The sequence below is a fragment of the Argopecten irradians genome, chromosome 15, assembly GCF_041381155.1.
Source record: "Argopecten irradians isolate NY chromosome 15, Ai_NY, whole genome shotgun sequence".
NCBI lineage: Eukaryota > Metazoa > Mollusca > Bivalvia > Pectinida > Pectinidae > Argopecten > Argopecten irradians.
In genome coordinates, this window is record NC_091148.1 from 7,186,374 (window position 1) to 7,208,657 (window position 22,284).

At 36.2% G+C, this 22,284-nt stretch overlaps 1 protein-coding gene and 1 long non-coding RNA gene across 2 annotated transcripts; one reads left to right on the forward strand and one right to left on the reverse strand.

The window, feature by feature from the left end:
- Positions 1-1,325: 1,325 nt before the first annotated feature.
- On the forward strand, positions 1,326-6,218 carry LOC138309673 (uncharacterized). The gene is made up of 4 exons (XM_069250886.1): positions 1,326-1,368; positions 3,400-4,335; positions 4,745-6,046; positions 6,181-6,218. Exons 1-4 carry the CDS (start codon positions 1,326-1,328, stop codon positions 6,216-6,218), a joined length of 2,319 nt encoding a protein of 772 aa, XP_069106987.1.
- Positions 6,219-6,324: 106 nt separating this feature from the next.
- LOC138309084 (uncharacterized) lies at positions 6,325-14,295 on the reverse strand. The gene is made up of 6 exons (XR_011206194.1): positions 12,226-14,295; positions 10,997-11,041; positions 10,410-10,475; positions 7,958-8,071; positions 6,978-7,072; positions 6,325-6,540 (listed from the first exon to the last, which is right to left on the reverse strand). It is a non-coding gene; the product is annotated as an uncharacterized lncRNA (long non-coding RNA).
- Positions 14,296-22,284: the final 7,989 nt, after the last annotated feature.

Consider the following 22,284-nt stretch of genomic DNA (forward strand, 5'->3'; position numbering starts at 1 on the left):
CAGGGATTTTTTGGATCCATATTTGTCGGGATACAACAGCTATATTAGAGCCCACACCAGGATTCGTGCAAAGCCACGAGGTGATGCTGGCTAAAAGTGTTGTAATATCCAATGTGTTTTTAGGCTGTGTGCCTTTAAGTTTCTTAATACTTGTGATATTAGTTTGTACAAGTTTACACATAGGTTTTCTATAAACAATAGATGTGGTATTTTTGTCAGGACCTACTGAAGAACTTAGTGTTAAGAGGTTAAAAAGGAGATTTACTCATAACACGGAAACTAGCTTGCCTGAACATTTAGAAAAATTATCTTTATGAATCTCGGACAGATCTTACAGATTCACAGAGCAATGCCTTAAAGGTTTACAGAGGTATTAGAGTTCAAGATACATTCTCAAACTCATCTAATGATTTGGGGTTAACTACTTTAGTAGAGCACAAATAAATACCGGGATTATCTCTTTTCGCCAATACTAGACGCATGTTAGCAAACAAAAAAAGTAGAACAACAAAATAGAGGATATGATAGAGAAATAGAAAAATCAACAGTCCATGGTGCTCACCAGTGGTTTTGGTTAGAAAGAAAGACAATTCCCTTAGGTTTGTATTGATTACCGGAAAGTTAATGATGTAAACAATTAAAGATAGTCATCCTTTACCCCAGATAGATAGCACAATAGTTGCACTCTCTGGATCTCAAGTGGTTTTGTGGACAAAGATGTGGGTACACTTTTTAAATAAAGTAGTCCTTTTACGTTGCACAAAAAAACAGCTTTCTTACCAAGTTCAAAGGATTGAGGGTTATGGCAATTGTAACAATGCCATTTGGATTGTGCAATGCACCAGCCACTTTTCGGCTAGTATAGCGTGCTAGTGACTAAACTTTCGTGGCAGATTTCAAAATGGTATATCTGGACGATATTATTAAGTATTTTCGCAAAACGTTTGAGGAACATGTAGCAAATTTGGAGACAGTTTTTCAAAGTAATTAAGAGAAGCTTGTCTAAAGATGAGCCCGAAAAAATGTAAACTTTATTCCAGACGAAAGTTTCATTTTTGGGACATGTGGTAGCACAAAGGTGTATCCACTGACCCGGATAAAATAAAGGCTGTGGAAAGTTGGCCTATTCCTACCTGTGTGAAGGAAATAAGGATTTTTAGGTCTATGTTCCTACTATAGAAGATTTGTCCCAAGGTTTGCGGATATAGCAAGACCTTTACATAAACAAACTGAATTATATAAAACCATTTCTTGGGGGAAAGATTTCAGGAATTTTGACAAGTTGAAACGGGTCTTGTTTTTTTTCTCCAATTCTCTCCTACCCCATGGCTGAAGGATTGTATATCCTGGATACCGATGCTCGTCAAAGTTGGTTTGGGGAGCGGTTCTGTCAAACTAAAAAATGGAGAAGAAAAAGTCATTTGCTTTATTATAGCAAGGCATTTAGTAAGACAGAACGGAAATACTGCGTTACTCGGAGAGGAGATTATTAGCTATAATCAGTCAATCAAACAATTTCACCACTATGTATGGTCAATTCTTCAGAGTAAGGACAGACCACGGGGCTTTTAACTTGGTTGATACTTTAAAAACCCAGAAGGGCAGTTAGCCCGTTTGGTTTGAATTTTTGTCAACGTTATCAATTTAAAATTGAACACAGGGCAGGATTAACGTCACAGGGAATGCAGATGCCTTGTCCGCAGTCTTGTGTTGACAGCAATGCAACAGCATTTACGACGGGCTATAACAAACCCATAACACTAGTTTGATCCCCAAGAGTCAAGGTAATGAGCCCTGAGGATACCCTATGTTAATATATGCCAAGCTTCGAAGGAGAAGCTTCTACGCAGCATTCATTCTCAGTAGTTCTATCAGGAGGAACTGCTCCACAGGCTCAGGAATCTGCTTTGAGAATACACATATAAAAGTAATTCAGAAATGGTCATTCGTTTTAGTCGGAGGCTACTTTAAAACATTGCAGGATCAAGATCCTATTTAACCCACCAAATTACCCAATGGGTAAAGGATGGAAAAGACCAGATTGGTCAGGAATCTCTCATACAAATGACAAAACTTGGGGCGGATGACCCGATTGTTCACAATCTTTGGAAAAGCTTATAATGAAAATACTTTGTCACAAAATGGGAGCAGACTGAGGGGATTTAACCAACTGGAAAACTTCCCCATCGCTTGGGAAGTGTTGAAACATTTACATAATGGAATTAGTGGAGGACATTTAGGAATAAAGAAAAACTCTTCTTAAAATAAAAGAGAGGTATTTTGGTACAAGATATAAAACAACGTTGAGAGATGGTCAAGACCTGTAATCATAGCTAGGAAATCAACTTTTATAAAGCCCCTCTCCAAACTTACCAAGTTGGTGGAAAAATGGAGAGATGGGCTCCATATGTCTGGGACCCCTTCCTTTAAGCAATAGTGGAAACATGTACTTATTAGTAGCTGGGAATTTCAAGTAATGGGTGGAGGCTACAATACGGAATCAGAAAGCGGTCACTGTAGATACGGGAAATTCTTTGTAAATGAGTAGTTACAGTTTTAGTGTTCCAATGCAACTTATTCCTGATCATTGGAATACTTTGACAATTGTTCCAGGAAATGTGTAAACTTTATCTTGTATTGTTGACTGGTTTTACTACCATACAGGTCAGTCGATGGTATGCTAGAGAGAGCTGGGAACTATAGAGTCTATGCTACCTTTTGTATCTGATTAATGATAAAGGACAATTCGAACCCATCTACTTAGTAGCTGGCTTATCGAACGTCTGTACATGATTCAACTGGAGTATCACCTTGGTGAAATGACTTTTGGACGAAAGTTTGTCTTCCTGTTGATTTAGTCTTGGGGGCTTCCACGGAAATTACACATACATAGAAGACAGATTATGTAAATGAACATATCTGACAGAATAGAGGTCATACATGACTATGAAAGGAAAGACTGTAAATTAAGCTTGGAAACCACATGAAAAAAGAACCATGAAGGAATAAACAACTCAATCCAGTTTGAACCTGAAAGCTTGCTGTTATGGTTATACAACCCCAACATAAAGCGGGTAGGGATCAAAATTACATTGTCATTGGGATGGTCCTTACCAAGTGATAAATAAACTTAAATCAGGACATTATCAGACAGGAAAACAGACAAATGAAACAAGAATTACATGATGCAGTATACAGTGTAAACAGGGAAATACAAGGTTTACAGGACAAATTTACTAAATTAGAAGATTTGGTACATAGCAATGATCAGGAGATAAGACATATCTTATCCCAGGATAGTAGAAATCCAAACATGTTAAGAAATAGTGGAGGTAATACTGAAAGGGAAAAATGGGTCCAAGGGAATGGAGCAAATATCCCAGGTTATGGTTGTATAAGGGGGAGATAATTCTTGCTCAAGTAGGATAGAGACAGAAACAATATATAGTAACTCAGGAAGAGGAGATGAAAACTCCCAGCAGAATGTAGGTTATCACTCACCTGAGAGGAGGGGGATAGAGTCAAGGTTTAGGGGGACTCGTAGACCTGAGAGCACAGTTCAATTCATAGATAGGAATGATAACCGTGCAGGATCCCCACCACACTTCAGACAATCTAGACAGACAGTGACTGCTAGACATTCTACTGTTGTTAAACCTCCAAGGTATAATGGAGAGGAAGATTTTGAGGAATATTTGACTCAATTCGAAATTATAGCTCAAATTAACAAATGGGATTATCAAGAGAAGTCTTTATATCTAGCCAGTAGTTTAGGGAGTAGTGCACGGACAGTTTTGACAGAGCTAAGTACTCATGAAAGACAAGACTTTGACTCTTTAGTTGCCTTGCTTCAAGTTCGCTATGGATCTATAGAGCGTTCGGAGATGTATAGGGCTAGGCTTCAAACCAGAGTTCGAGGGAAGAACGAGTCATTATCAGAAGTGGCTCAGTCTATTAGAAAACTAACCAGACAGGCTTATCCGACAGCTGATGAAAACTTAACTAGTATACTGGCATTAGATCATTTCATTGACGCTTTGCAAGACTCAGAAATGAGACTTAGGGTTAGAGAACTTCGGCCTAAGACTATAAATGAGGCGGAGACACACGCTATTAGACTGGAGGCCCACAGATTAGCAGACAGACAAAGAGGTAAAACCGTACATCAGGTCTGTCAGGAGGAACTACTGAATATACCTGTAAATCAGGTTCAGTTCAGGGATGCAGATCATACCGAGGGAGAACAAGTGGATATTGGTACTTTGACCAGGAGTATATTGGGTTTGGAGAGAGCCACCAAACAATTAACCCAGACCATAAAAAGTCCCAGCCCAGGTATGCAGAGATAGACAACCAGAATGGGAATAAAACCAATTTAAATTCCCATGGAAATAGGTCTCATAACCATTATCAGACTAAGCAATCTCATATTGATAATTCCTCAAAGAATTTCCATACTAGGGGAGATAATCACCCAAATTATCAGAATAGGCCTAGTCGGACCCATCCAAACAGCAATTATGCTAGACAAGAAAACTGCAGTGGAGGAGCTAATAGCTCTCCAGCAGGGAACCAAAATACACAAAGCACCCAGGGAAACTTTTAGAGGCCGATTTCAAGGGTCGGAAATCGGTGGAGAATGGGAACAGACCCATGGATATTTTTGTGAACAGTATGAACAATGATAAGATAGGACTTTTCACACGTTGTAAGATTCAGGATAAATATGTCACTTTACTTATAGATACCGGAGCAAATGTATCTATTTTAAGTCAATCTTTCATTGAAAGCTTTAGTTCAAAAGAAAAAGTTGAAATAAGCCCTATTAAATTAAACTTAGTTACTGCCACCGGAGAAAGAAAGCCATTTTTAGGGAAATGTAAGCTTAACATAGAACTCGGTGACATGGAATTAGAGCAGGAATTCCTGATAGCAGATATTAAGCAGAATGGTATTATAGGCTTAGATTTTATGGCAGCTCATTCCGTTGATATCTTACTAAATAAGAACTGTCTAACAATCAAAGGGAAACATGTTCAGTGCTTCAGATTCCAAGATGGAACTGAGTTTACTTGTAGCAGAGTGTGTATTTCTGAGGATGTAAATATTCCTCCAAATAGTGAAATTATTGTCCCAGGGAGGTTTGTGGATCCTATTTGTCGGGATACAACAGCTATATTAGAGCCCACACCAGGATTCGTGCAAAGCCACGAGGTGATGCTGGCTAAAAGTGTTGTAAATCCTACTTTAGGCTGTGTGCCTTTAAGGTTTCTTAATACTTGTGATACAGTGTATAAGTTACACAAGGATTCTATTGTTGCCACAATAGATGTGGTGGATTTTTGTCAGGACCTACCCCCTGAGGAACTTAGTGTTAATGAGGTTAAAAAGGAGATTCCTACTCATAACACGGAAACTAGCTTGCCTGAACATTTAGAAAAACTCTTTGATGAATCTCGGACAGATCTTACAGATTCACAGAGCAATGCCTTTAAAGGTTTACTATTAGAGTATCAAGATACATTCTCAAACTCATCTAATGATTTGGGGTTAACTACTTTAGTAGAGCACACAATAAATACCGGGTCATCTCTTCCCATTCGCCAATACCCTAGACGCATACCAATAGCAAACAGAAAAGAAGTAGAACAGGAAATAGAGGATATGATAGAGAAAGGGGTCATAGAAAAATCAGACAGTCCATGGTGCTCACCAGTGGTTTTGGTTAGAAAGAAAGACAATTCCCTTAGGTTCTGTATTGATTACCGGAAAGTTAATGATGTAACAATTAAAGATAGTCATCCTTTACCCCGGATAGATAGCACAATAGATGCACTCTCTGGATCTCAATGGTTTTCCACTCTGGACTTAAAGAGTGGGTACTGGCAAGTTCGGGTAGCTCCCGAGGATAGGCCAAAAACAGCTTTCTCCGTTCAAGGAGGAGGGTTATGGCAATTCGTAACAATGCCATTTGGATTGTGCAATGCACCAGCCACTTTTGAGCGGCTAATGGAAAAGGTGCTAGCTAAACTTTCGTGGCAGATTTGTATGGTATATCTGGACGATATTATAGTATTTTCCAAAACGTTTGAGGAACATGTAGCAAATTTGGAGACAGTTTTTCAAAGATTAAGAGAAGCTTGTCTAAAGATGAGCCCGAAAAAATGTAAACTATTCCAGACGAAAGTTTCATTTTTGGGACATGTGGTCAGCAGTGAAGGTGTATCCACTGACCCGGATAAAATAAAGGCTGTGGAAAGTTGGCCTATTCCTACCTGTGTGAAGGAAATAAGGATGTTTTTAGGTCTATGTTCCTACTATAGAAGATTTGTCCCAAGGTTTGCGGATATAGCAAGACCTTTACATAAACAAACTGAACTATATCAAACCTTTTCTTGGGGGAAAGATTGTCAGGAAGCTTTTGACAAGTTGAAACGGGCTCTTACCAGTTCTCCAATTCTCTCCTACCCCATGGCTGAAGGATTGTATATCCTGGATACCGATGCGTCAAACGTTGGTTTGGGAGCGGTTCTGTCACAACTACAAAATGGAGAAGAAAAAGTCATTTGCTATTATAGCAAGGCATTTAGTAAGACAGAACGGAAATACTGCGTTACTCGGAGAGAATTACTAGCTATAATCAGCTCAATCAAACAATTTCACCACTATTTGTATGGTCAATTCTTCAGAGTAAGGACAGACCACGGGGCTTTAACTTGGTTGATTAACTTTAAAAACCCAGAAGGGCAGTTAGCCCGTTGGTTTGAATTTTTGTCAACTTATCAATTTAAAATTGAACACAGGGCAGGAAAGTCACATGGGAATGCAGATGCCTTGTCCCGCAGACCTTGTGTTGACGAGCAATGCAATCATTGTACACGGGCTGAACAAAAATATACCCATAACACTAGTATTGATCCCCAAGAGTCAAGAGTAATGAGCCCTGAGGAGGATACCCTATGTTCGCATGTATATACCCGGAGCCAAGCTTCGAAGGAGGAATCTTCTACGGACAGCAACAACCCAAGTTCTGCAGGAACGGGAGCTCCATCAGGGAACATATCTCAGGAGTCTGCTGATGAGAAGAACGCATATAAAAGTAATTCAGAAATGGATAACCTAGCCTACTTAAAACATATGCAGGATCAAGATCCTATCATAAACCAAATTACCCAATGGGTAAAGGATGGGAAAAGACCAGATTGGTCAGGAATCTCTCATACAAATGACAAAACTAAGTATTATTGGATGATTTTCAAATCTTTGGAAATTCATAATGAAATTCTTTGTCACAAATGGGAGCAGACTGAGGGGAGACAACCAATTTTCCAAACCTTACTTCCTCAATCGCTTGTTCATCTAGTGTTGAAACATTTACATAATGGAATTAGTGGAGGACATTTAGGAATAAAGAAAACTCTTCTTAAAATAAAAGAGAGGTACTTCTGGTACAAGATGAAAACAGACGTTGAGAGATGGTGCAAGACCTGTAATCAATGTGGAGCTAGGAAATCACCAACCAAGCATGCCAAAGCCCCTCTCCAAACTTACCAAGTTGGTGGACCTATGGAGAGATGGGCTATAGATGTCCTTGGACCCCTTCCTTTAAGCAATAGTGGAAACATGTACTTATTAGTAGCTGCTGACTATTTCACAAAATGGGTGGAGGCTATCCCAATACGGAATCAGAAAGCGGTCACTGTAGCTAGGAAATTCGTTGAAAGAGTAGTTACAGTTTTTGGTGTTCCAATGCAACTACATTCCGATCAAGGAACTAACTTTGAGTCTGAAGTGTTCCAGGAAATGTGTAAACTTTTAGGTATCGAAAAGACTCGTACCACTCCATACAGACCTCAGTCTGATGGTATGGTAGAGAGAGCAAATAGAACTATAGAGTCTATGCTATCTGCTTTTGTATCTGATAATAAAAAGGATTGGGACGAACACATCTACTTACTTATGTTGGCTTATCGGTCGTCTGTACATGAGTCAACTGGAGTATCACCTTGTGAAATGACATTTGGACGAAACGTTAGTCTTCCTGTTGATTTAGTTCTTGGGAGGCTTCCAACTGGAAATACAAACATAAAGACAGATTATGTTAATGAACTATCTGACAGAATAGAGGTCATACATGACTTTGCAAGGAAAAGACTGAAATTAACGCATGACCACATGAAAAAAGAACATGACAGGAATATACAACTCAACCAGTTTGAACCTGAAAGCTCTGTATGGTTATACAACCCCCAACATAAAGGGGTGGGATCAAAATTACATTGTCATTGGGAAGGTCCTTACCAAGTGATAAATAAATTAAATGATCTGTTATATCGGATTAGGAAGAATCACAGGAGCAAAGCAAAAGTTGTTCATCATAATTTACTTAAGGCCTATAATGGATCAGAGAGCAATAGTCAGTAGGGGCATTGTATAAAACACCCTTCATACTAAAGTTATATTCAGTATTATAACTTTCGATCCAAAGGATTTAAAAGCCATTGTCACTGGGAGAGACCTATTGGATCTAGTAGTAATCAGTGATACTATTTATTGGGTTGAGAAATCCCAAGGAGCAAACCTAAGCTTGTTCACCATATTCACACTTAAAAAATTGAGGTACAAATATCTCTGGAGCAACTGAGGAAATTCCTTTAAAGGAAAATTAAGATTAGTAAATCAACTTTCATGATGTGTAATTTAATATGAAATATTAGTAAAAATAAATTTTGTATCTTTTGCAGGAGATTACAAGGTTCGAGTGCCAGATGTGTAGAACAGATTATGCAAAGCTATACTTTGCGGAGCGCCATCTGACTGCAGCTCATTCAGGGTTCATTTTCCGTTGCTCAACTTGCAGAGCATTGGCGAACCGGGTAGACACACGTCATGCAAAATGTGTAGGGGGCACTATGGAAACTGTAAAAAGAAATACCATGACTTTCACCCCTGCTGAGCAGGAGGAATTTACCAGATTTCAGAGAGGGAGAAGGGAGTTTATTAAGAAAATCTCCCGGGAACCAAAGACTCCGCAGGAACGGCAGGAGGCCCGGAGGGAGGCAGAACTACGGGCGAGACCTGCAGTTGTACAACCATCTCCCAGACCCACAGTTAAGGCACGCCCACCAAAACTAGCTTCAGTGGTGCGGAAGGTCGTCCCAAGTTCAAGTTCTGCTAGCAGAACCCAGGAGCAGGCTCCTAGAAGGAAGAGAACTCAACCTTCGAAGCCGCACCAACCCAAAAGGAGCTGGGCTCCGAAACGGCCTCGTCTGTTTACCTCCTCCTCGGAGGACAACTCTGAGGAATCAGAGCGGGAGTTCTCTGAAAACATAGCAGAAGACCTGATCCTCTCTGATGACTCCGTTCACTTAACTGATGAGGAGGAATTACTGGGAAAAACTGAGGGTCCAACGCCAAAGGGAACTGAGGGCCAAACAGAGGTGACTGCCAAAGGGGATAATACAGAGGATCTGGTAACACCTGAGCCCTACCTTGAGAAAGCAAGTCCCAAGGGGAGACTGAGGTCATTCCACCGTTGGAGCCAGAGACCAATGTTCACCAGGAACCGGAGGGTCAATCAGAGGTTAAGTCCCAAGGGGAGACTGAGGACATTCCACCGTTGGAGCCAGAGACCAATGTTCACCAGGAACCGGAGGGCCAGACAACAGCAGGTTCTCAAGTCATTGAGCCTAGCCAACCCGAAACTGACGATGGATACAGTGTCAGTTCCACTCCAGTCACTTACCATCCATCAGACAAGAAACTCCTCCAAAATGCCATAAACCAGTCACAGAGGCTAATTCTCAATCTCGGAGGTGAGAGATTTGCGACTTGCGCGGCCACCCTTATGGCCGAGGATGGACTCCTTTGTCGAATGGTACAGAAAGATTCCCCTCACCAACCATACGAGACGGCCAGTAAGTTCGCTTACTTTCTCGACCGAGATGGAAAACATTTCAGGACCATCCTCAACTATCTACGAAACAAGACCGGGGCACCTTCACATAGGACCTTGCCAAATGGATTTCGTGAGCTTGAAGAGCTGTTGATAGAATCAAAGTATTATGAGTTAACAGGATTAGTTAAGATTGTTGAAGAAAAACTGGGGAACTATTAGGTTTAGAATTAAAGGGGATGGGGGGTGGACATAATATATGTAGTTAGTGTTTTACCCTAGGGGCACACATAACCCTTAAATCTATATATGTATACTGTAATACGTGAAAAGGGTAATCCTATGTATTGTTTATTAATGTTACATGTTTGTTTTAATCAGATAACTTTGGATATTGTATATCCTAAAAAGTAATATAACCAGAATGGTCTTCTTTATAGTTAAAAATAATAATGATAATATTATTAATTTTGACATGGAAATGTTCATTGTCAGAATAGTGGGAAATACATACCTTAAGAAGGCTCGACATAAGAAGGCTGGACATTATTCAGATTCATACTGCCTTCGTGGACCCATGCTGAAATTTAATTAAGAAAACATAATTCGGGACAAATTCTTACGTGGAAGGGGGTAAAGTACAAGGTATAGAGTATCATAATCAAGACCATTCCAAAATTTTTTAAAATATTTTTACAAGTATTATCCTCACCAATATTATCAGAAGAGACCTGTGTAGTCTAAGGGAGATAACTCTCCATTTTTAATAGTCAGGTCTTGAGGATTTTCAAATGTTACAAAATTTAAGAGCATTGTAGCTCAATAATATAGAATAGAATATATATATTGCCTACCTATTGGTCAATAAGGATCTAGTATTTTAATATTAATAGATGAATCTGAAATGCCAATACTTTTAATCTTATTCAAGGAGTACAAATTGAACATGGTCCTACAAGTGAGAGTTTGTGTATGTACACAAGTAATATATTGATTTTTTACAAATTTCAAAATTTACGTTATCTTATAGTATCTTCATTACATATTGTGGGAACAATTATTTCTGTATTGTTATACTTACCTGGAAATAATTATACTTACCTGTAATCTTCACTGTATCAAAAACACTTTCAGCAGGAGTGTATACTGAAATGGAAATAGAAATTGATAAGGATTACCCATTTTGTACCGCTGTACATGGGAAGGATTAATTATCCTAATTATTTAAATATTGTAAATATGGAACACACTTGTGTATGGATTACCCATTTTGTACCGCTGTACATGGGAAGGATTAATTATCCTAATTATTTAATGAAGTTAAATCATACTGTTAATGTAATATGGAAAACACTTGTGTATGGATTACCCATTTTGTACCGCTGTACATGGGAAGGATTAATTATCTAATTATTTAAATATTGTAAATATGGAACACACTTGTGTATGGATTACCCATTTTGTACCGCTGTACATGGGAAGGATTAATTATCCTAATTATTTAAATATTGTAAATATGGAAAACACTTGTGTGTATGGATTACCCATTTTGTACCGCTGTACATGGGAAGGATTAATTATCCAAATTATTTAAATATTGTAAATATGGAAAACACTTGTGTATGGATTACCCATTTTGTACCGCTGTACATGGGAAGGATCAATTATCCTAATTATTTAAATATTGTAAATAGTAAGCACATTTGTGTGTGAATTGACATTAGGTACTGCTGTACTTGGAGTTTATAACTAAACTGCATAACTATTTTTTATAATTGTACCTGTCTTTATATTGATAGACAGCATTTTTGTGCTCAAACTGCAGTTGTACAGCTGTACACTGTATTACCAATACTACTGTGTATATGTAAATAATTTTTCTCTATAAATGAGAAGGTACAAGTTAATATTATCAAGATTCGAATTGATACAGTTTTATTACAAGTTCTTAAATTGTTCAATATATTGTTAATATTCAGAAAAAAAAAAATAATGTGAAGACTCTTGTTTTGTACATCAAATCGAAAACTACGCTGTGTAAATTATTAACTACATTCAATCATATTGTTTGACAAATTGTAGAATTTCTAAGAAGTTATCCATTTTAAAATATTACACGAGGCTCAATTATAGAAACTGTTGTAATACATTGATTGTGAAGATGAAATAATTTTACATAATAATTTGTCTTAAAATTTTATTAATAGTTACAAACTGTGTATCTGATAAAAATGATGTGATGATAAAATTCCAATATGATAATATATAAACTCTGAATTTAACTTTACAAAGTTGTTTGTTCCTTCATTGAAAAAAAATACATACGGTACCTCAAATCCAGTTCCAACTGGGGATGGCTCGAGATGATGGAAATACTTCACGAAGCTTGTACAACATGCATATCATTATTAACTTCAACGTTACTAAATTGTTGGGATGGCGGGAACCCAGCTGGATGGCTGAGTCAACTTCAGTAAACAATATGTTTAATCATGTTGAATCCGGTATGGACCACACCAACGGGAAAATAGTATATTGGAATAAAATTCCAAGGATACTTCCCATCTTATATTCGGTTATTAATAATCTCAAGGAAGAATTTGCAGAGTCAGTATACGGGCCTAGCGAACCCAAAAATACTTTCTCGGATTACTATAGTCACGCGGCGCGGAGCACGTGACACGCACCTGTTATCTTGTAAATTCGAGATTAATTAATTAGCATTCGGGACGAAATGCTTTACGTGGAAGGGGGTAATGTTACGAGCTGGACATATGCTCGATTTACAAGCTAAGGTATTGATAAATAAATCTATACCGGGATTCTTTATGAAGATAGAAGACAGAAGAGAAGAGCAGACGACCAGACCCACTGGACTGGATTCAACAGATGTTCGCCATATTTGTAACACGATCAAATCATCGATGTCAATATTACAAAAATAACGGTATAATTCACGGTTAACATGAACGATAGAGTATTTACCTCATCTATGTAGTCTCTTTAGTTGTCAATCGTGTTATATTTAGGTATAATCCATGATTATTTACGCTAGAAATGAATATATTTAGTCTGTGTTGACAGCATGTTGCACAGCTTTCGACATCGGCTATAACAAAGCATTACGTTTGTAAGCACGGCGCTGATTGGTTAATATGCCGAAGGCGGATAGAAGCGCGGCGCAGATTCATTCTCAGTAGAGATGTCTGCACGCGCTCCTGTTCCGAATACTATATAAACCCTGAAAATCTCACAAATGTCGTCATTCGTTATACATAACGTCCGGAGGCCACTGACCCTTCAACCCAATTGCCATAATGGAAACTTTGGTAAGCTTTATAGCAGAGTAAATTGGGGCGGATGACCCGGTGTACACATATTGAACAAGCTTATAGTGGGGAAATACATTTTTCTATATGTATTACGGATTTAACCCACTGGAGAAATTCCCCAGGGCGGGAATGTTTGAATGTTCCAAGTGTCACCGTTGATGTAAAGCAATTTTTGCTATAGTCATTTAAGAGTATTTTTCATTATACTAACTATATTTGGTCAAGTGTCATACAAATCTAACTTTTATAAAGTTTCATAATTTCCATATCTGGAAAAATATAGTTCTCCATATCTGGGAACAAAGATAGTTGCTCCACATTTGGGAACAAGTACGGTTTGCTCCACATACGGGAACAGGATAGGCGTTCCCATATTTGGGAACGAGTTAAGATAGATAATCATTCTTTGTACATGGAGTTTTTTTAGCTCCCCTCATTTATGTAACTGTATTGTTGAATACTTTGACAATTGTAAATAAAATGTTGAACTTTATCTTGTTTGTTGCTGGTTTTACTTTTGGTCACGAGTGCTAGGCTGGGAACGGACCTTATAAATTTATGATAACGGACAACTCGCCCACAGGAGTAGCTGGGTCGAGCGAACGTTACAAATATATACATGTTTTATATTTATATATGATTCAAACAATTGTTAAATTAACAATTGTATAAAGAAACGGAAAAATATCCCGACCGGGCCGACGTGCTTTCATTTTTGTTAAAAATGATGGGTGTCAAATGTAAACATTACCTCTGTGCCTATGTTCGTCCTACGATCGAGTCTTTGTTGTGGACGGGCGTTAGACCCTCTGATAGAGGTCAGTTATAAACATATCCTCTTGTCTTTGTTCTTTGAGAATTTAATCATGTGTATTATAAAACATGCACCGCTAGTAATCCACGTGTTGACAGTTCCGCGTCACCACAAATACATACAAGTGAAGTTGTTCCATAGATGGCGATGAATCTAAGCGTAGATTATATAATCACATGGCTCCGAAGGATGTAATATCGTCAAGTCAGACGACAATCTCAAACAAATTTAGCTACTTGAACACTGGTGTTTTGGCAACTTCGGAAAACTCCAGTGTGTAAGCGTGCGTCAGCCTCGCCTCGCTGCACAATAACGGTCACCGAGTTCACATATGTGGCCGTGAACAAATACTTTATGTTATTACGCTATATATGAACTTTTAGCAAAATTGAATACCTATTTAAAGTTCTGATCTGATTAAATAAAATTATCTCTGAAATTTACTTTGTTTGTCATGTTTATTTTACACTAAAATATTGAACTTTTTTGTCGTCGCGGATGAATAATTCTACCTTACGTGAAGCGTCATCTTTCACTGTTCAATTGAGTAAGCTCCTCCCACTTTTGACCGACTTTTATTGAATAATAACGTCACTTTCAAATGACAATTTTATTCCATGAAATATTAATAAAAAGTCGTGTGAGTGTAAATATAGGGATTGGATTTCGTTTTTATGTTAACAATGCTTGTATGGAGCAATTCCTCTAAGAATATATTCAATATGGGGCGCTAACGCTCGTAATTTTACTGGCTCGTAAATTGTTTATCATCATCAATTTGCCCGGTCGAATTTTGTAACCATATTATAGTAGTGTTCAACTTCAGTGACCTCCCACAGTGCACTGCACAAATGTTAACAAAATGGTGGGTCAAAAACGTGGGTGAAGCGAACACAAACGAATTCTGATAGAAAACAGTGTACGTCAATAGTCAGTTACGTGCGCGATTTGGAAAGTAGGTAAATGTAAATGGATCGCTGAAATGCAAGAGACGGGAGCAACTCCCCACTTTATACTTGCGCGATGTACATATGTGCAATAAGTCAGGAACCTCACTTCGCTGTGCCCTGTCGAATGAAAAGTCTCGTTTGACTTTTGACTTATCATTCTTACGCTAAATACAAATGGTTTTATAACAAATATGGCTTAAGCTTCATTTGTCAACCATCGTAAATTAGAAAATAATCTTAAAATGTGGAAAACAAATATCCCTTGTCATGTCAGCAAGTTTGTTGTTCATTATAACCTCGCATTCAGCCAGCTTTGGTTTTGTGTTCCAAAAATAGTATATGACGGTCTATTTTTATCATTTTTGAGGTAGAAATCACCCATGTTTTCCTGTCGATTTAGATAACCAATCGTTGTAATAAAATATTCAATAAACATCTGAAAACCATATATAAGCATACAGAATAACTTATTTAAAGTTCATGTCGCTTTAACATAATTTCATATAAACATGCATGTATATGTGTAGACAAGCTACTTGTAATGAAATTGAAGACAATCAATGACAATAGTACGTGATAACAGACATATGTTAAACTCACAGATAGTAGTACGGTGCATCGCAACGTTCCATAAGCCATTGACAATAGTACGGGGAAAAAGAGACATTTCAACAACAGACATTAGTATAGAAAATAGAGACATGTCAATCCCACTGTAAATAGTATGAGACAATAGAGACGTTCCAGAAACCATGGACAATAGTACAAGAAAATAGACATTCCAAACCCACTGACGATATTACGGGAAAATAGAGACATTTCAAACCGCTGACAGTAGTTCGGTGAAATAATGTCATTTCCAAATGAATGCTAACCGTATGGGGTAATAGAGGCAATACCTTCTTTCAGCTCTTGAATCTGGATTTTCGTACTTTCCAGCTCTGCTTCCAGAACGCTGAGTTAAACATTGACTCCATCCATTCGCTGTCTGCATATTTGGGTCTCGGCCTCAACGTGACGCCGAATCAAAGGCAATGCCTTCTCTAACACGTCATTAGTCTGTATCGATTTACAAAACTCCTTTTTACGTTCTTGGCTGACACTCTGTTGGTAAGTGATATTGATCAGTAGGATTACCACTATCAATGTGTACATCGGATACATTGCTCTGATAAGCTATAAATTACTGTTGATGTCGTAGTTTCCTTAATGTGTCTTACTTTAATTCTCGTGTGATGTCACTTCTATATTCTTAACGTTTATATATGATAAAACTGCAGACAATGAACACTTATATGATTTCATTTAATCGAAAACCAAAGTAATACTTCACCAATCGGCAAGCCTTTTAGTGTATACAATATGTAACGCGATCTGTCATTAAACAGTATAAAGGATGTACTGGATAAGTGGTATACTTATGTAAAGAAACAAAAATCTCGTCCTCATTCCTCCATCTACCATTGTTTAACAAGAGGCATTTAATTGTTCTATCTTCAGTTAAGTAATGTTTATGTAAAACTTGAACTTCAATCCCATCACTTCACGATGTATGTATATAATAATTGAGTTGTCACTGGTTTTAACACTTTGATATCAAAGTATTCTTTTATGTTTGAATTTAAAAATAATGAGGAAATGGATATTGCTGAAAGAGATATATTAATAAAATAATGAATATTTGTAACTTAACGCAATATTTCTTCTTTGTTGTATAGTTATATCAACATTTTAGTTATATCAACATTCGAGGAAACGTTCATGTCGTCGTTCTGTCGTTTTGTTGTCTACAGCTCCGCCTATACATCTCTTACTTCTATCCTTATCAGTATAATTTGTATTTTTCATTGATTTCGATTCATTTTTTAAATATTATAAACAACACAATATGCACATGCGATCTTAGAGAGACACGTTGGACTAATTTGACTAATTATCTTAAAACACATAAATCATTGCACTCAGATATATATCGTGTTAACGTAAAAATAAACATAAATACTGACCACTTACATGTGATGGGGTAGATGGTTTTTTTAAACAATGATTCTAATCTACCAATAGGTATTTCCCTTCATAGCATTGACAGTGTAGAACTAACACAAATAGGTATCTCTTGATAAAACAAAATATTAAAAAAGTTTTGTGGTATTTCACTTAACACAAATGACAAGACAAACTAAAGGTAAACTTAGATCTATCAAGACCTCTTAAAAAGAGATTTCATTAATTAAGCGACTGTTACATCACTCGGATAACGTTGAAAACTCGACGTTTTATTTTATCGGAACATTACATTTAAAAGAATTAGCCGGTTGAAATGTAAATGTAAGGAATTATTTGCATTTTTGTTGCTGACGCGCGTCATTTAAATATTTGTCCAACAAATGCAGTTTACACACTAGTAAATAGCCCGAGATACTCTGACCCTGATACCAGACTTAGCCATCATGACAGATCAGATATCTATCTGTCATATTATCTAAGTCTGGTTTCGGGGCCAGAATATCTCGGGCTTAATATTACACAAAAATATACAATTATTCCTTAAACGATACATAACATGTTCTACAAATGCTGAATCTGAGCATAGAGAAACACTTCAAGGCTATTAGGATCAACCAACTAAATAAAAAAGACCTTTGAAATGGCCCCTGTGTATACAAGATTGAGCCCAGGATAGGATTTTAACCCGGCCGCTGATTGGCTGGCTAATTATGGATTTCAAAAGTAAAAAATGTTTTCTAAAAGGTAATTAATCCTAGATAACCATAATATCAATTTGGAAATTCGTATTGAGATTTAGGTTCAAAATATCAATTTTGATAATGAATAGGTAAAAACATTAGAATTTCCGGATATTTTAGTGCAAAATGCGCCTGATTTCAATATAAAGCTACCCTGGTTGGAGTTTGAGCAGAAGGACCCAAACTTTTTTTTCTATCTAGTGTTATATGAGAACCTAGACTTTAATTATAGAACACAATACCTAACTAATATTTCTTTGTTTTAATAATACAGTACAAAACTTTAACAAAGTTTAACACAGTGGTCTATGTAAAATCATTTAGTTGGTTGCTCTCTATTATATCGTGAGACCGACGAGCGTTGAACAGCGTTGTAAGTTGAAGTGCTTGAAAGTCGGAAATTCCATGTTCATCTTATTAGTCAGATCTCGTTTAACATCGTACATGAATCCAGAAAGCTGAGGCGCACATTTATATCTTATTCTAAACTAGATTAATACTTAGCATAGAGTAAAAAGAAAAATATGAAATTTCTAGCAATGTATCTCACCCGGAACAATATGTAATGGTTTTAATGAATTCTCCTTATAATGGAACAAATTATAAAGAGTACTGAACCAATATGTTTCAATTTTAAATATCTGTGTTAATAATTAAACTTAGCTTGCAACGAGAATTTTCATTGGCGTAAAAAATAGTTTAATATGGAAAATTGCCGTCGCAGTTTGCACCATTGATTTCCATTGAGATGATGGCGTTATGGTTCAACTGAAAAAGAAAAATAATTCGACGAGACTTTCTTTAGTAAATTGCATTATAAGGTTTAACTTGGATACTTCAGAAATAGATGGGGGTGTAATTAATCAAGAATCCGCTGTGTCATTATAAATGCTTCTGAGAAGAGCTTGACCGGTTCCGACTGTCCAAACTCACGAAGCGTCTGTCTATGAAAAAAATCAACATACTGCCTCACTCTTTACCACGAGAACTACACATATTCTTAACTTGGATGCATTATTTATTCCATGGTGATAAAACACAAAATTGCGAGTGTACTTTCATCATGCACAGCTTCGCTGTTTTTTTTAAATATACTAATTATTCTTTGCTATATCTCAATAGCATTAAAAATCTATTAATTACAGCTAATCCTAAATCATTGACACAAAACATATCTATTTCAGTATGTGATTCAATATAAGTTTATGTTTACATATCTCGTATATTAAATGTTTAGAAATATTCGAATGAAAATATTAGCTGATGAGAACTTTTTTAATAAATAAACATTAACCTGATGATAGCCACGATAGTATGTTACCGTACTGGAGAAGAGCGTATAACTTAAAGAGTATATAAGAGGACTCTAAATGATCTATGCTTCAGTAACGTTAATTGTAAAAGATTAAAAACTGGACAAAAAAAAAAAAAACTTCAGATTCCGTGTTACTATCGCATTGTATATACATTATAATTGAGCTGTTTTCACTTTATTAGATGAAATTACAAAGTATATTTGATTAAAAAAACAATGACCTGACAAATTTGTAACCTGATGATAGCCCGTGACATGTTTAGGAGATGTTTATTATTTGTAACTAAATGTAAAAGGTCTTTACTGATGTTAACATTATTTTATCAACTCCTAGAAAAAAGTCATGTCGTCGTTTTGTTGTTTTCAGCTCCGCCTATACAACTCTAAGTTTAGCGTTGACTTCATCCGTCTGACGTCTCTTGACTTATTCTCCCTTCATATTGACGGCGGACAAGAGTTAATGACTAAGACGTCATTTATTAAACCTGTAAACAGAACTATAGACTGATATTTTGTTGGTTAGGGGTACGTACCAAGTTCTTAGTATATATATGTTTTGTGACAAGCAGTCTCATTGACAGAGGTAATGGTTGAGATTTATGTTTTTAATGATGTCGACCAATCATAATGCGCATTGCAAAACCATTATATAAGATATAAATATTAGAGTGTCTATATAATTGGCTGGCAAGCTTTACCCCATGATAAATGTTTACTTTGCTGACACTTTCCAGGTGACAAAAACATGTAACCATTTTCATTTATGCTTTATTCGTAACAAGTGTTCATATAAAAATGTCTCCTTTAAGGTAACCGTTTGTACTGTTTATATTCGAAAATGCCCTATTTGACGGCCAATTTGCTTTTTTTGTGAGAAATAACCAGTTTTACTTCAGTATTGCCAATAAAATCGCTATTATGACGGCGTTTTAGCTATATTTAGTTAATTTCTGCTGAAAATCTTTGTAACTCTGATGACAATATTACGTTTTCGAGTATCAAAATATTACATTTCTTTTCTACCTTTATTTTAACAATTTAGTGTAGTTGAGACATGTTGAATGTTTTTAAAGAAATTCGAAAAAATAAAACTTGAAACTCAACAGAAAAACTAGCACACTGACCACTTATTGTTTAATTCTGAATACTGGTTTTTTATAAAGCAACTTTGATTCTGTTAAGCAATACAAAAATGTATAATGAGTTCGTCATCTGTAATTTGTTATAATCGTTCAAACAATATAACATAATATTGTCCTCAATCGTCAACAACATGATCGTCATTCCTTACTTTTAATTTGTCACATTTGATATATCATTTGGATTCAGAAAAAAAGGTACATATGACATTTTAATCCACTGTTGCTTCACTTAAAAAACCAAGAATTTCCGAATTGTCAAAATCTAGATATCTAGACTTGTAGATTTGCAGAAGTATACATAGTGATTTCGTGGAATATGGAACGCAATAGTACGACTGTTAGAGCGTTAGGGGAACTTTTGTTATGGTCATCCATTTCAATTTTAAAACAATTTTTTAACATTTGAAATTGGTATGTTATTTTAAAGTACATACTTTCTTATGCGTAAAGTGGTCACTAAATATATATATATATACAGATTTTTTTAAACATGTACCTTCGCAAGATCCTTATAAGTATATATACTTGATGGTACTTTTTTTCGAGAATGCAGTATTTTATATGTAGATGTAGCTCAATCGGTAATGCCCTGTCTTTTGCTCAGCACTTAGCGTGTTCGAATCCTACCGAGCACAGGAAATATTTTTATATTTTTCATGTTTTGTCTTTTATGTAATCCGACATTGTATTCTTTGTATTCTTCCTCATTGTTTGTTTATATCATGTCTCTTAGCAAAATGACGTCATGAATTATGACGTCATAATACGTCTTCAATAAACAGTCTGAAGAGCTCCCTTGATGGGGCGAAAGCGCTCACTAGTCAGTCGTTATTGTTTTTTATTTCTTATAGATTTCGTCCGTAAGGATTTTTCTTTAAATTTATCATATACATATACAATTATATATTCCCCTGCTAATTAGTTTACGAAGCAAATTATAACAAACAGTTGTTTTGCTTGTTTTTATTGTTTGAAACTTCTTATTACTTTTAATTTCTTTTTCTGTGAAATTGAAAAAAAAATTTATCTTTGTCGTTGTCCAAATACGAAAGGCATAAAAATCACAACAAGCCAACAGTAAACAATGTGACTTCGAACATTTTGACATGTTACAATCGAGTAGTTCTCGTTGACCTAGACGTGTTGGGACTACGAAATCATGTTCATTTAAATGGTAGGTCATATATTGTTATGTGTGAATTATATATTGATGGGTGTTGAGTTGTATATCATATTTTATTTAATCGGTCTCAAAAAGTGCTTACTGGGTCTTTGTAACCGGTAGTTTCAAAATTAAGAAATAAAACAAAACATAAAAGGCTCATTTCTTCATACTTTTTTAATTGAACACTTAAGCAAAAATATCGTAATCAACAGAGGAGTGAAATACTGCTAATAACACACGGTTACTTTACAGATTTTTATATATGAACTTCGTATAATTTCCTGCAATTAGCGGGTACAGACAGACACAAAGTGCCAAGCAAATGTATTATAGTATTTGATAATACTGAAAATCATTTTTGTAAACCAGTAGCTGACGCATGACTTCGCGGGAACGTAAAGTGGCAACCAGTATTTTTTAAATGAAAAAAAGAAGAAAAAAAAGGTGATACACTTGTCCTACATACAGTCTATTACGTAAGTAATAAATAACAAGGTGATTTTGTGATAAAGTATTGTTACATACAGTTTCTACACATGGCCAATAGTAAGTAAATACTGGTGTTTAAAGTATTGTTACATACAGTGGTCTACACATGGCCAATAGTAAGTAAATACTGTGATAAAGTATTGTTACATACAGTTCTACACATGGCCAATAGTAAGTAAATACTGGTGATAAAGTATTGTTACATACAGTTCATACACATGGCCAATAGTAAGTAAATACTGGTGATAAAGTATTGTTACATACAGTGCTACACATGGCCAATAGTAAGTAAATACTGGTGATAAGTATTGTTACATACAGTTTCTAACATGGCCAATAGTAAGTAAATACTGGTGATAAAGTATTGTTACATACAGTTCTACACATGGCCAAGTAGTAAGTAAATACTGGTGATAAAGTATTGTTACATACAGT